The sequence below is a fragment of the Arvicanthis niloticus genome, chromosome 12 (assembly GCF_011762505.2).
Source record: "Arvicanthis niloticus isolate mArvNil1 chromosome 12, mArvNil1.pat.X, whole genome shotgun sequence".
Classification (NCBI taxonomy): Eukaryota; Metazoa; Chordata; class Mammalia; order Rodentia; family Muridae; genus Arvicanthis; species Arvicanthis niloticus.
Genome location: NC_047669.1, coordinates 41,233,138 through 41,246,038, shown reverse-complemented (window position 1 = coordinate 41,246,038; position 12,901 = coordinate 41,233,138). Strand labels below are relative to the sequence as shown.

Below are 12,901 nucleotides of genomic sequence, written 5' to 3'. Positions count from 1 at the left end.
CCCTGAGTTTTGGGGGTGGGGGGGGAGAGGCTACATCCAGATTCAACCATCATCCATCATACAATAAAAGCCGTTTTAAACCCAAGGACTTTTGTTTCAATTGGGGCCATGCTGTTGAGGACTGTAGAGAAGGCCTTTTATGAGCGCACTGTAGCCACAGCCTCAGCAGCCTAAATAGTCATTTCTCATTTCAAACCTAGAATTATTTCTAAACCTCATGTACATTAATTCCTGCCCACTTCAACTGACAAAGTTTATTTAACTTCTAGGACACTTGATTTTTTATACACTGGGATCTACGTTTGTCAGCCTTAGCCAGGTCACTCACATGACACTCATTGTCCGGGCCTTAGTTCAGTGTCCTCGACCTTCCTAATGCTGGGCCCTTTAATACAGTTACCTCATGTTGTGGTGACTGCAACCATAAATTATTTCCATTGCTACTTTATAACTGTAATGTTGCTACTTTTTATGAATCATCATGTGCATATATCTGATAGGCAGGATTCTGATATGTGATTCCCTGTAAAAGTGGCCATTTAGCAACCCTCCCCCTGCCAGAAAATGTTGGTGACCTAGAAGTGGAACTCCGTTCCTATTTCCTTCAGCCTGCCACCTACATCTGGAGACCAGCCACACAAATTCGTTTTTGTTAGCAGTTGCTTTTGTTACCTTAACACCATCATGAAATAAATCATGACCACTTCAGCAGAAAACCTCTTGCTTTAATAACTGCTGTATAACACGCCAATGGTGGAAATCCAAGATTGAGAATCCTTTACACACAGAATCAAGAACACATTCTCCTGAGAGCTAAAGGTTTAAAATTTATATGACAATGACACAAGAACACCAAAGCTTTCCGCATCTAATTTTATTAATTTGATATGCAAGACTGTTGGCTAAGTTCCAGAGTAACTGTAAAAAGTGGCTATTGGATTATTCAATATGTTCCAACCATCCTTAAATAGGTGCTTCTACCCAAAGAGCCTTTTTGACTTTAGAAAACAGCATAAAATCCCCTTAGAAGTAAACCGGATAACGCAAAAATCACCCTCAACTAAGAAGGCTTGGCGCGTGTTACACGAAACAGCTCTTTCTGGTCCTGCAACCAGAGGATCTCCAAACAAACAGGGTTCTTAGAAGATGGGACCCATCCCTGCCTTGCTAGCTGAAAGGCTGTTATGCAGAATTCCCGTCAACTATGGTGCTGGAATGTATGCTGTTATACAGACAAGGGACCCCCACTCAGTCCCCAAGGCTATATTTCTGGGTTCTCCGTGTGATGGTCATGAACATAATATCTGCCACAAAAGTTCCGAGCAACACTATGATAATGCCAAAGGGCCCTGGTTGTGCTGAGGTCATCTGTTGGGTTTTCCGCACTTTCCATGGAAAAACAATATAACTGCATCATATTGCTAACTTATAAACTGGAACTTCTCGAGCCCAGAGTTGCATAAATCATCTGTCAGCATTGTTTTTTAGATGCTACAGCTGAGGATCAGAGAAACTATCACGTACGGTATCAGTTCTAGATGGAGAGAATATTTCAAGTTTCAGAGAAATCAGTTGTATTTTACTGAGTTAAAAAATATAAACAAAATAATCAAAAGATTCCTATGTTGGTATATAAAACCACAAGAGATAATCTAATACTTAGACTAAGTAGAATGCATTTGTCATCTTGGAAGATTCTGGAACTATTCCATTAAAAGAATTTCATACTCCAGGTACAGAGAATCACTTATGGAATCGTGTTGCTGCTTTCTGGTAACTACTCAAAGACTGGTTTTAATCTATGCTTCATTATCTTTCATTTTTATTTCATATTTACTAGAACATGGGGGTATGTTTTGATGTTAGTAATTGACTGATAGGCATAATCCTATGATCCAAAAACACAAAGAAAACAAGTTAAACGTCACCTTTTCAGAGAACTCCTAAGTTGAGCTTGAAGATGTTTCCCCCCAAAGCCTCAAGAACCGTGTGTGCCATCCTGCAAAGAACAGTAGCAGCACCTACCAAGTACTGCTATAGACAACATCTGAATCTGAGCTCAGATTTGCTAACTCAAGAGCAGCTATTCACGGTCAAAATAGCCATAGAACCCATGCAGTCTGTGAGATACTTAGCATCTCCCAAGCAAGCAATGAGAACAAACAGCCTCTGACGGCTTACAAAAGAGCCAGGGTGCTGCATTCTCCGTAGTTGGGAAGAAAGAACAGATACAGGCACTGAGTAGCATCAGGACGTTTAGAAATTTCGGAGCATTTGTCCTTGGACTTGTCCGTTCTTCCTGGTGACGGGAAGGAAAAATTAACAACGTAGAGATAGTAAACCTCCTTCAAGAACAGAGTGACCTTTCAAAAACCCTGCCATGTCTAGTAGTCAGCCGTAAAGTATGCACCGAACAAAACTTGAAGGAAAGAATTTCTGAATCATCACAACACATATAGGTTGGAAAAAAATATTTACATTACAAAGTAAGGAGGAGTAACTCAGCTTGCTGAGCAAGCACCTGGGCATATTATTGGCAATGAAAACCATCAGCCCCCAGTTGATAAATTACCTGAACTTCCTTGGGTTGCTGTAGATGTTTTTGCCTTCCTCTTTCTTCCACCTGAAATCCTACAAATAGTTTAAGGCTCACGGCTGCAACACACTCTCAGAGCTTCTACAGGCTGAAGTTTTATATCTTATGTTTCATTTTCATTATTATTACTCTTGGGGTTAAAAGAAACTTGAAGAGCAGAATAACATCCTTTCTACATCAGCACACTTTAGGGCAGTGTTTCTCAAACCTTCCTAAAGTTATGACCCTTTATGTTGTGCTGATCCCCAACCACAAAATTATTGTCCTTGCTACTTTGTAACTGTAATTTGCTACTGTTATGAATCACAATATAATATCTGTGTTTTCTGATGGTTTTAGGCAGTCCCTGTGAAGGGGTCATTTGACCCTTAAAGGAGTCATGACCTACACGTTGAGAACCCACTGCCCTGGAGCAAAATTGAGAGATGCGTCAATGCAATGTGTATCCAGAGTGGAGTAGTTATTTCATACTGTGAGCTGTGGGCAGGACCTGTTTCCCCAGCCTATCTCCAAATCTGGAAACATTTATTGGAGACCCCTGTTTTCTCTTTTTATATTACTGTTAGTTATTATCAAATTCTGTAAAGGAAACTGTCCTACAAAGAAATATAATTTTCTTTTAACTCTAAGGAGACAAGCGTGATCTATTGGATGTAAGTACTTTGAAAAGTTAAAGAGACATTATTTACCAGGTTTGACTCTTGGTGGTTTGGGTGTTGACTGTCGTTTGGGTGTGGAAGGGATAGATGTAGTTTGCTGGGGAGCTGCAAGAAGAGTTAATACAGCTTTGTTAAGTGACACTTCCCAAAGGTCAGCCACATTGTGCCCACAAACATAAATACACAACCCCACTGAATGCAAGAAGGACTACATAGTTCTCCTTGTATTCCTAGATGCCCATGCTGTGCTTTCTACAGAGTACATATTCAATATGTTTCCCTGGGCCTAAAAAAAATTATATTTCTATAAAGGAGAGCTTAAATTTCTACTTGAAGAAAAATACTACTCAAATAAAGGTGCTGGTAACTGAGCACCCTAGAGGCTTTTTAGATTATAACATAAATTATGAATTTATGTTATATAATATTTATATAATTTATATGATATTTTGAATTTATGGAATGGGGAAGAATGTTCAGAATATCTTTATCTTGCAGTTTATTAGTACCTTTACCAGACACTAATGGACTCCATTACTTAATTTTCTTAATATGACACAAGCTCTCTCACATGTCTATTTTAGCATATCCAGGATAACAGGCACTTGGTTCTTTCTGAACTACCATGGGTTGAATGCTACTACTGTGCTCAACAGAAAGAAATATACTTAAAACAATTATCACTTGCTTCTGCTATACTTTTATGGTCAACAAGGTTGAAAGCGATCAGGAAACTACTTTTCAAAATATTAGTCATCAGAATTGTACAAATCCCTTGAGGTTTGTCATAAGATTAACTATGATAACTCAAGTCCTTGAAGAATCCCATGGTAAAGAAGAAAGGAAATGATTATTCGTTGTAACATCAAAGGCAAATGTCACTGGTTCTTGGCTGTCAGTTTACCTGTCCTTTCAAAGCATACAACTACACAAATGATATCAGGTTACCAGCTGTTGTAGGTTGCACTTCAGGACTGGTGAAGATTTCTGGCATTTTGGGATTCAAAATGATGCTTCACTTGGAGCTGGAAACATAAAAACCCCACCCCACCAAGCAATCTCAGTTAAAATGTGGTATTTTAGGACTTTCAACATGCTTTCAGGTGGAATAATTTGCATGCTAGAAGGATGGGAAAAGATGCATGTTGTCCTCAGCTGGTGGATGACACTGTGATGTAAAGCAGGGAAAAGCTAGAATGCTAATTGCTCAGAACAAGCAAACATGGTCCATGAAAATGAGGGGATGCAAGCCACAAGCACAGAACAAGAGATGTTGCAGATGACAAAGATGCTCATGCAGTTTCTGAAGGGTTTTATTTCAACTTAAAAATTGGAAATTTGGTTTTTTTGTAGTTCATTTAGTATGAAAGTGTCAGATATAAAATGAAATATAAAAGATGCCTGTATAAAAATATATCATTCATCTATGTTCAGAAACAGAAAAGAGGTAAATGGTTAGATGAAATGGGATTGAATGGTCATTTTGGAAGAAAAGCATCCATATGGGTTATGGAACTTTTAATGGAAAACAAAGCACAATTTTTCTGTTAAAAACATTACCCAGTGTTGCCCTTGGCTGTTCAGCAGTTCTAGAAGTTTTAGGTGGGACAGAGTCCAGAATAGGATCACTTGTTGCTGTTGGAATAAATGTCAACATTTATAAAGGGAAAAGGAGTTTCTGGGGATAAAATACAAACTCCTGAGTAAAAATTCGTGCCCCATAAAAGGAAAATATCAAGGACACTTGAGGAATTGCTAGCCAATGCTTTAAGCCATCGATTCAATAGGAACTGAAGATGGCCTCACTCTGCAAAACACACACCACTGAAATATCAGAATCCATAATAAAACAGCTATGCCATTCAACTTATTTTCAGTTGCCTTTTTCTAGTTTCTTCCCTTGTTTCATATCTGCTAATGGAACCTACTATGAGGACTCATTTTTATTACTTTTTAATTTTCTACTGTATAAAATTATTTATCTTTGCTCTCCATACAAATAATGTTGAGATAAGACTATACGTAAAACAAATGCTAGGTGCCTGTCTATGTTTGACAGATCCCAGTCTCACACTGAGTTCTCCAGGACTGGCTTAGTTGATACACATTTGCTAAAAGAAGCTGCTGGACTGAGCTCAACCCACTGTAGATGGGTCAGTAAGTGAATGTAAAACTTAAGTACAACTGACCTGTAACAAACAAGTGATGCTCCCATCCTAGCATGGGGCATCTCGGCTCAGCAGTACAACAGTTAGTGCCCAAGAAAGCTTAGTTGTGAGAGGCTGCTGTGTACACAGCAGTGTATCCCAAGTCTCTGTATTCTAGATGTAGATGCACCTCCCCCAGTAGTTAAGAACAGATGTGTCTCTATGCAATGCCAAATGCCCCTGTGCAGAGGAGGGATTCTAAACCATTCCCATTTGAGAATTACTGCCCTACAGAATACTCTCTAGGAATGCAAAGTATTTTTAGAAGAGTATTTTAGAAGAGTAAGAGTAAGAAGAGTAAGAGTAAGAAGAGTAAGATTTCATTACATTCCCCAGGTGGTGGCCTCATCTATGTGTCCTCTTCCCCTGTGTGACAGTTTGTTTACTGATAAAAATAATGAGTAATCCCCAATGGGAAATATGGACGGGAAGTATCTCCCTGACACAAATGGAGATAGCTACTACTTGCTATGGAACTCTGTGGAGCACGCTTCTTCATCCTACACAAATTAAAGAGCAACGACTAGGTATAAGAAGACCTGGGATCCAAAGGCATCGTTGAAAGGTTGGGTATACCTGGGTGAGGCTCTATTTCTGTCTCATCTGAAGTTGTCGAGCTTGAGATAACATCGTAAGTTGCTTAAAAATAGAAAGGTAAAACAAAAGACATGTTAATTTTGCTATATTATGCATGATTATCCGACAGATTTTAGTGGTGGCTAAGGCACAGTTTTACATAGGTACTAAATTCTGGAGCTGCAGGCCTCCTCACTACTGACTGAGCCGACAGTCACCACTACTGTCTTAGCTGCAGCAATTTACCATGCCATGGCCCTGGCCCTGAAATGCTGTGAAAATTTTGTCATTTGTTTATAATGAAATGATGCCAGCTCTAAATCAAAGAGCTTCAGCAAGCATAAACACGAATCTAATAGTCATGTGGCAGCTAGAGGAGAGGCTTCTATAGAAGGAAAGAGAAGGCACATTGAAATAGAAGGCACTATTTGTAGAATCCATTGCTTAATCTTTCTGCTCAGCAAAAGTCTCTGGTACGGTACCTAAGGAGCAAAGTTCACATTGTCTTATGCATTAACCTCTGTACTCTTGTTACCATCCCTGAGATAGAGGTGAGACAGGCATTGCCACCAGTTTTTCCATTTTCTACACAATAAAGTTGAGGTTTATAGTGGTAACAATAATTGTGTTCACATAGAGGGATTGTTGACTTAGTGCATTTTCACCCTAAGCTAAGGGTAAAATATCAGTGCTAAGGACAATGGGACTAAGACCAGGGCACACTTGGCACCACCTCTCTTGGTTTTACTTAGAGGCAGCTTTCTATGTCCCTCCATTGAGTCATGATCCCTTCTACAAGACGAGTAGACTTGAAGGCAGATGTTTATATTCTGTATAAAAGGAAGAAAATGGGACGCATTTAGATGTAACTATTTTAATATAGGGATAAATTTCATCTTCACATAAAAGAACTTGTGAGTAAAACCGGTACTGGAAATCTCTTGATGCACAAATAACTGTCACTGTGGAAATAAGAGACAGAGAAAGCAGAAACTGGAGATAGGCACTGCTTATTTTGAGAATTCAAATTGGCTCATAAAAGAATTAATAACATGGAGGAGGATTTATTCACTGGACCCAATGGCAACTTAATGACATAGAACTCATGCTAATTGGAGCTGTAAGATGGTATTAGACAGTGAGACAGAGTCTCAAAGAAGAGAACAGCTCATGCGATTCCATAAGAGGACACAGGAGAAGCATGTCACTTGTGAAGGCAAACCTACAAAGTCCTCAGAAATAGAACATCCTGTGTGAAAATAGGCACATGCTGTGAGAATCTTATTTCATTAGAACCTAACATTTTAATGTAAAGTTAATCTAGTTGTGATTTTAAAAGACAGAAATGACTAATCTTTTAAAAACCAAAAATACTGTCAGTTTCAAATCCTTGCCCTGCTTTAAGGCTCAAGTCAAGCTTCTAGTGACATCAGCTCTGTCCCCTTCTAAATGTTAGGAAATGTCATCAACTTTTATATCTTCCTCTCACCTTGTGAAATTGCAAATTAATATCTTGACTTTATATTCATGCCTCTGGAAAATGCCATGGCTGCATTTATGGCAAGTCCTAAATCTCTTTTTTGTTGAGTATGTTAGATTAGATCAATTTTTCTGCAGTCTGTATTTTTATTCCAATGGGTATTTATTAATTATCCCTACTTCTTATATTTACACTTTGAGGTTCCAAGCCAGGCTGACAACTTCTGTAAGCCATTACTAGGGGCATCACTGGAAATAGAACAATTTGTTGTCCTTTAGTAATCATGGTTCATGCCTGTATATTTCCATTTGTTAGGAATCTCTTACTTTCAAGTCTTTTTCTTGAACATACTTGGGATTCAAATATCATACTTGTCAGTATAGTTGCTCCTGTATTTCTATGTCTATACTTTTTGAGAGTTGAGTGGTAAAGAAAAAGAAGAAAAAAAAAAGTAACCTACTTCCTACATACAAGAAGTCTTATGCCACTTAGATAGCTTTGAAAAGCAACCACCTCAACTTGCCATATCAAATCAAAATCTTTTGACGTTACAGATGTCAGAGAAGAAGGCAGAGTTAAAATGAAATTCTCTGGAAAATGCTCTTAATATCACCGTGAGTTCTGGGTTTCCTTATAAAAACTTTGGCATCTAAATGTTCTTTACAAAACTTTGCATTTATGCCTGCCTGATTGGTTTTCACTAAATATTCTGGCCTGTTTCTAACAAACTATTCTAGGTATGAAGTTGATGAAGAGTCCCAAGAGTTTGAGGTGAGTGCTACTGTTTTTCAGACAGTCTGCATGCCACCATGCCTTTACTTTACTGGATAAAACGCTGATTATTTGAAACTAGGCAATGGCTTTGATATTTAATTCACAAAGCCTCCGTGAGACCAGAGTTGAAAGAGAAATCAAATTTGAAAGCTGAAATGGGTAGTACAATTCAAAGCTACAACAAGCAAAATAATGAGTCATAATTGCACAAAATTTTACTTTCAGAGTTTCCAGAAGTATTTATACTCATAAGACCATTTGGTAATTATGGTTTTTTTTTTTTTTTGCTATATAGTTTTACTTTGAAAAACTAAATAATTGCAAATACCAACATAAAAATACCCCGATGGAGTCATGGGTAGTACACAAAGCATTCCAAATATGGAATAATGGCTTTTATTTTGCTTGGATTTCTTAACTATCAGTAGCCATGTGAGAGATTTTCCTTTTCAAACATAATTTCATGGATAAAAGACCTTATTAGAGAGAGATTCTGTCATAGTTACTTTGTTTTACAAGGTTTATGTACTCTAGATCCTGGTAAATGTAGACCAACAGAAGAATTAACGTGCAAAATTCCTATTTTAGCACACAAATTAGTTTGGAAGATGTGTTAAGGTCTTCAAAAGAGTAATGACATTCTGGCTTAGATGTGGGAATGGAAGATAAACATGCCTTTTAACTATTTAATGATACAGAAATGTGTGCACTTAAATATCTACTATCAGACTTGCCATTGTTATGCGTCACCATGGAAACAGAATTCCTACAGCCATAGGAAGAAACCATGAAGGAACAACATAGCAGCACACCACTAGGAAAGCAACACAGATTCTCTGCTCTGTTTGAATACATAATACGTTCTTTGGTTAGTGGGAAATTATAGCACCTCTCTGCTTGATTTTGGAGTTTGTGAAATGAAGTGAAAGATTGAGCCCATAAATCTCTTAAGAGGCCACAGTGAGCCTGTAAGCCATCTGCTATGCTTCAATCCACCTTCCTGTCCTTGAAGCATCAACACCACAACTTGTTCCTACTTTCCATCCTCTCCAGGGTTGAGTCTGGATGGATGAGTCAGCTCTGGGCTAATCAGCGCCTCACCACAATGCAGTAAGGTCCAAGTAACAGAGTTTATCTCCTTTCAACAACTCTAGGCAAATCACCCAGGATATGAATGATCCAGCTAATACACTCCTCCTCGTGCTAGCCGAGCTATTGAGTTCACAGAGCCTAGCTACGTGACACAAGTTTCTATAATTCTACAAAGTATGTACAAATCCAACACTGAAAATGGCAAAGGCTGACCTCTTAAAGAAAGCTCCAAAGTGGGAGTGTAATAAAGAGATCACGACTGACTGTCCTCCATCCTGACCTGTCAGAGCAAGTCTCTAAAAGATGGCACGTGACTTACGAAGAAATGATTTAACTAAAGTTAAGACATTTTTGCGATACCTCTCGATATATTGAAGGGGGTGCGATTCAATGGTTTGAACGCTTTGGGAAAGGACAGACAGAAGGATTTTCTAATGCTGAAATCAAACGCATTGAATCATTCTGGGATTGTGACCATTTCCTTCTTTTGATTCTGAAACTTTGTGGTACTAAATGAAAGTCCTTTTACAGAATGTTAAAATAAATTAACGAGGCTTAACACTAGTACTATCAAGCCGGAAACAGGAGCTTCCTATCCATCACCTGTATCTCCTGTACCGTGTTAGGATGTTAGACATCACACACGAGCTGTCAACGGGAGTTGGGAGACTTTCCAGCTCTGTTGCCCATAGAAACACAGAAACTTGACCAGGATATCATTTTATTAAATCTGCACAAGTCCTTAAGGAACACTTAGTAATTCAGGTCACACTGATGGGACAGAGAAGAACTTGTGATTCTCTGTTGTGAAACTCTGTTCCCAAAATTCCAAAGCGTGCTGCACAGTATTGTTTTACTCTTCAGTGGGAGTCATTGAGTGGAGGGATTGCAAAAGAAGTTGGTGAGCCTAGCTATTGGTTGTCTGCCTATCCTGGGGGTAAGTCCCTCATGTATCACCCTACTGTAAAAAGGACTAACCATGCTGAAGGCCTTCAGAAATGTGAGTGACATTAGCTCCATAGGCCCTTGAGTTTCATAGAGGAATATTAATGTAGAAATTATGCAATTCTAAGGGGAAAAGACCCATCAGCATGTGGATCACAAGGATAAAAGTGTACTGCCCATCAGATGGCAGAAAGTCTAGTTCTAAAATTCTTCCTACTATAACACTGGAATTATAGCAGACTGGCCACTGTCTAATAGAACCTAAGTCTAACTCTACTGTATCACTAGAAAAACAGAATTAATCCTGTGCCTGAGTAACTGTCACAAGTGCTTAAGTATTTCAAAGATTTGGCCAGTTTCCTTTAAACACAGAATTTATAAGTAATTTTACATCCTGGTATGCTATTATAGAGCACATTTTTATGATTTCCTTTATATACTTTATGGAAAATTAGATTTGCCAAGGAAATCAAGCTCAATCAACCCTAGTTAGCATACTTTACAGAAGGCTGTACAAAATGCAAAGTCCACATAATAAAATCACAACATACAGAACTAGTGAGAGATTAGGGCACACAGACTGAGAATGGGGGAGAATGTATTAAGTGACTGTGTATCTCATATTTCTTGCAATGTTCCAAACCTCAAATATCCTGTTCCTTCATTGCCAGAAACTATCAAAATAACTCAAGAGGTTCCATAACCAAGCAAGCTAGAATTCACAGTTGTCCTTTATATATCAAAAAGTGCTGTAGAAGTCCTTATGAGAACACTCACTCTGCAGTTTTGATGCAGAATTAAAAGTAGTAAAGTTTCCAGTAAGCTACAAAGCAAAATAAATTTTACAAAAGGAAACACTATTTCTCATTTAGTGACTAATCAAGCAGCATCGGCCATCCAGGAGTTGGCCCATGGCTTTCCCATGCTGAATGTCAGCAATCTCCAAGGACATTAATGTTAGACGAGCCTGTTAGGCCATGAAAATAGATCAAGACAAAAGTCAAAATTATTCTGTATTCACATAGGATACAAGTAAAACCACAACTAGCTTCCTCCTCCCTACGCTCGCTTGTGCTCTGCTCCAGGCACAGCCTTATTGCCATCTGGATCATCTTGCAGTCTAGTTACAAGGTGTGAAGATTCTCACTCACAGGGCCTCTTGCTTTCTGAATGTATTCAACCAAGAGAGACAAAGAGTTACTTCCCGGACTCTTCTGCTGATCATTTCATTTGAGACAGGAAAACAAACCTTTCCTAACATCTAAGAGATCCTCTGTTTCTGAGTCTGTGTTCTTCATGTTTGTAATAATCAGACAAGGGAAGCTACTCAATCAATTTGACATTAATGCTATCTATTAAAACCACCGAGGATGCAGCTTACTATATGCACAAATATACTCCAAATTAAAAGTAAGAAAGGTTCACGTGAATGAAAGTACAAATATATCCACCACTGAAGAATACAAATATGTCAACTCCTGAATGTAAAACTTCTTGAGATGACGAATAACCTAATTTTAAATTTTAATTTAAAGCTTAACATAAATTGGGATGGGTCCATGGAATATTTAAATCAGTGCATAGAAAGATGCATGCTTGCACGTTAGTAGAAAGAAGAGAAACGTATCACTATTTGCCATTAAATAGATTGGTGACTAATAATGGAACCTATGTAATTAAAGCCAGATGTTATTATATATTTTTTTTTTTAAAAAGAATTCAGTTACCAGTTTGAGGCTGTACAACTCTGGAATCTTCAGATGCTTTAGATCCAGGTGCCACCCATGGCTCTTCACTTGAAGCTATATTAAAGAGAATCAGAAGGTACTGAATGTATCATGACAGACAGACTGCTGGAATAGGTAAGTGGGTGGGAAAAACTGAAATGCAAAGCTCATATGGATCCAGTTGAGAGTCACTTCGTACATAGAAGTCAATGTGCACCCATCCAGACAGCCAACAACCAGCTAGATTATGCAGAGGTAACAGGCATGACCTTTGATGATGCTGTACGAAACCTAATCGAATAACATTTTTATTTTCCTCTTCAACCAACCGACTACTGATTTCCCTGAGTTAAGAGCATCAGTGCATTTAGCCTCACAGAGACAGGACTCTGTACCTGTGTTCTACAGAACTGATCAGCACCTGCTTTATGTGACGCTTGTGACCAAGACCAGGCCCCCATACATGGCAGGTCAGCAACCTGTCACTGAGCTATACCTCAGCGCACCATGCACATTCAAAGCAAAAAAAAAAAAAAAAAAAAAAAAGCAATTCAATTTACCCAAGGAACCCCTAGGTTTCTCTGATGGGAAGGCTGTTTTTGCCTCTGGAAACTCTGGGAACCCTTTTGGAACTAGAATAAAACATAGGATAGTTAGGGCATAAAAACAAAAAAAGGTTTTTAAATGTTTCAAAGTTACTGAAACAACAAATACAAGATAAAAAAAAAAAAAACAAAAAACAAAAACCATCATCCATAGTTCAAGCAAATACCCAGCAGTAGTTTCTACTTCTGTTTCAGTGAATGATAACTGCTTTTCTGAGACATCATGTAGCCTAGGCTGTC

The 12,901-nt window shown here is 38.4% G+C and overlaps 1 protein-coding gene across 1 annotated transcript in view; it reads right to left on the bottom strand.

Annotated features, from left to right (window-relative positions):
• The window catches only part of Abi3bp (ABI family member 3 binding protein), a 206,391-nt gene that overhangs the window by 71,321 nt on the left and 122,169 nt on the right, over nucleotides 1–12,901 (bottom strand). Inside the window, 7 exon segments of the mRNA XM_076943023.1 lie at nucleotides 3,286–3,360; nucleotides 4,204–4,258; nucleotides 4,261–4,280; nucleotides 4,816–4,890; nucleotides 6,039–6,101; nucleotides 12,057–12,131; nucleotides 12,617–12,688. Coding sequence (XP_076799138.1) covers nucleotides 3,286–3,360; nucleotides 4,204–4,258; nucleotides 4,261–4,280; nucleotides 4,816–4,890; nucleotides 6,039–6,101; nucleotides 12,057–12,131; nucleotides 12,617–12,688 — 435 coding nt within the window.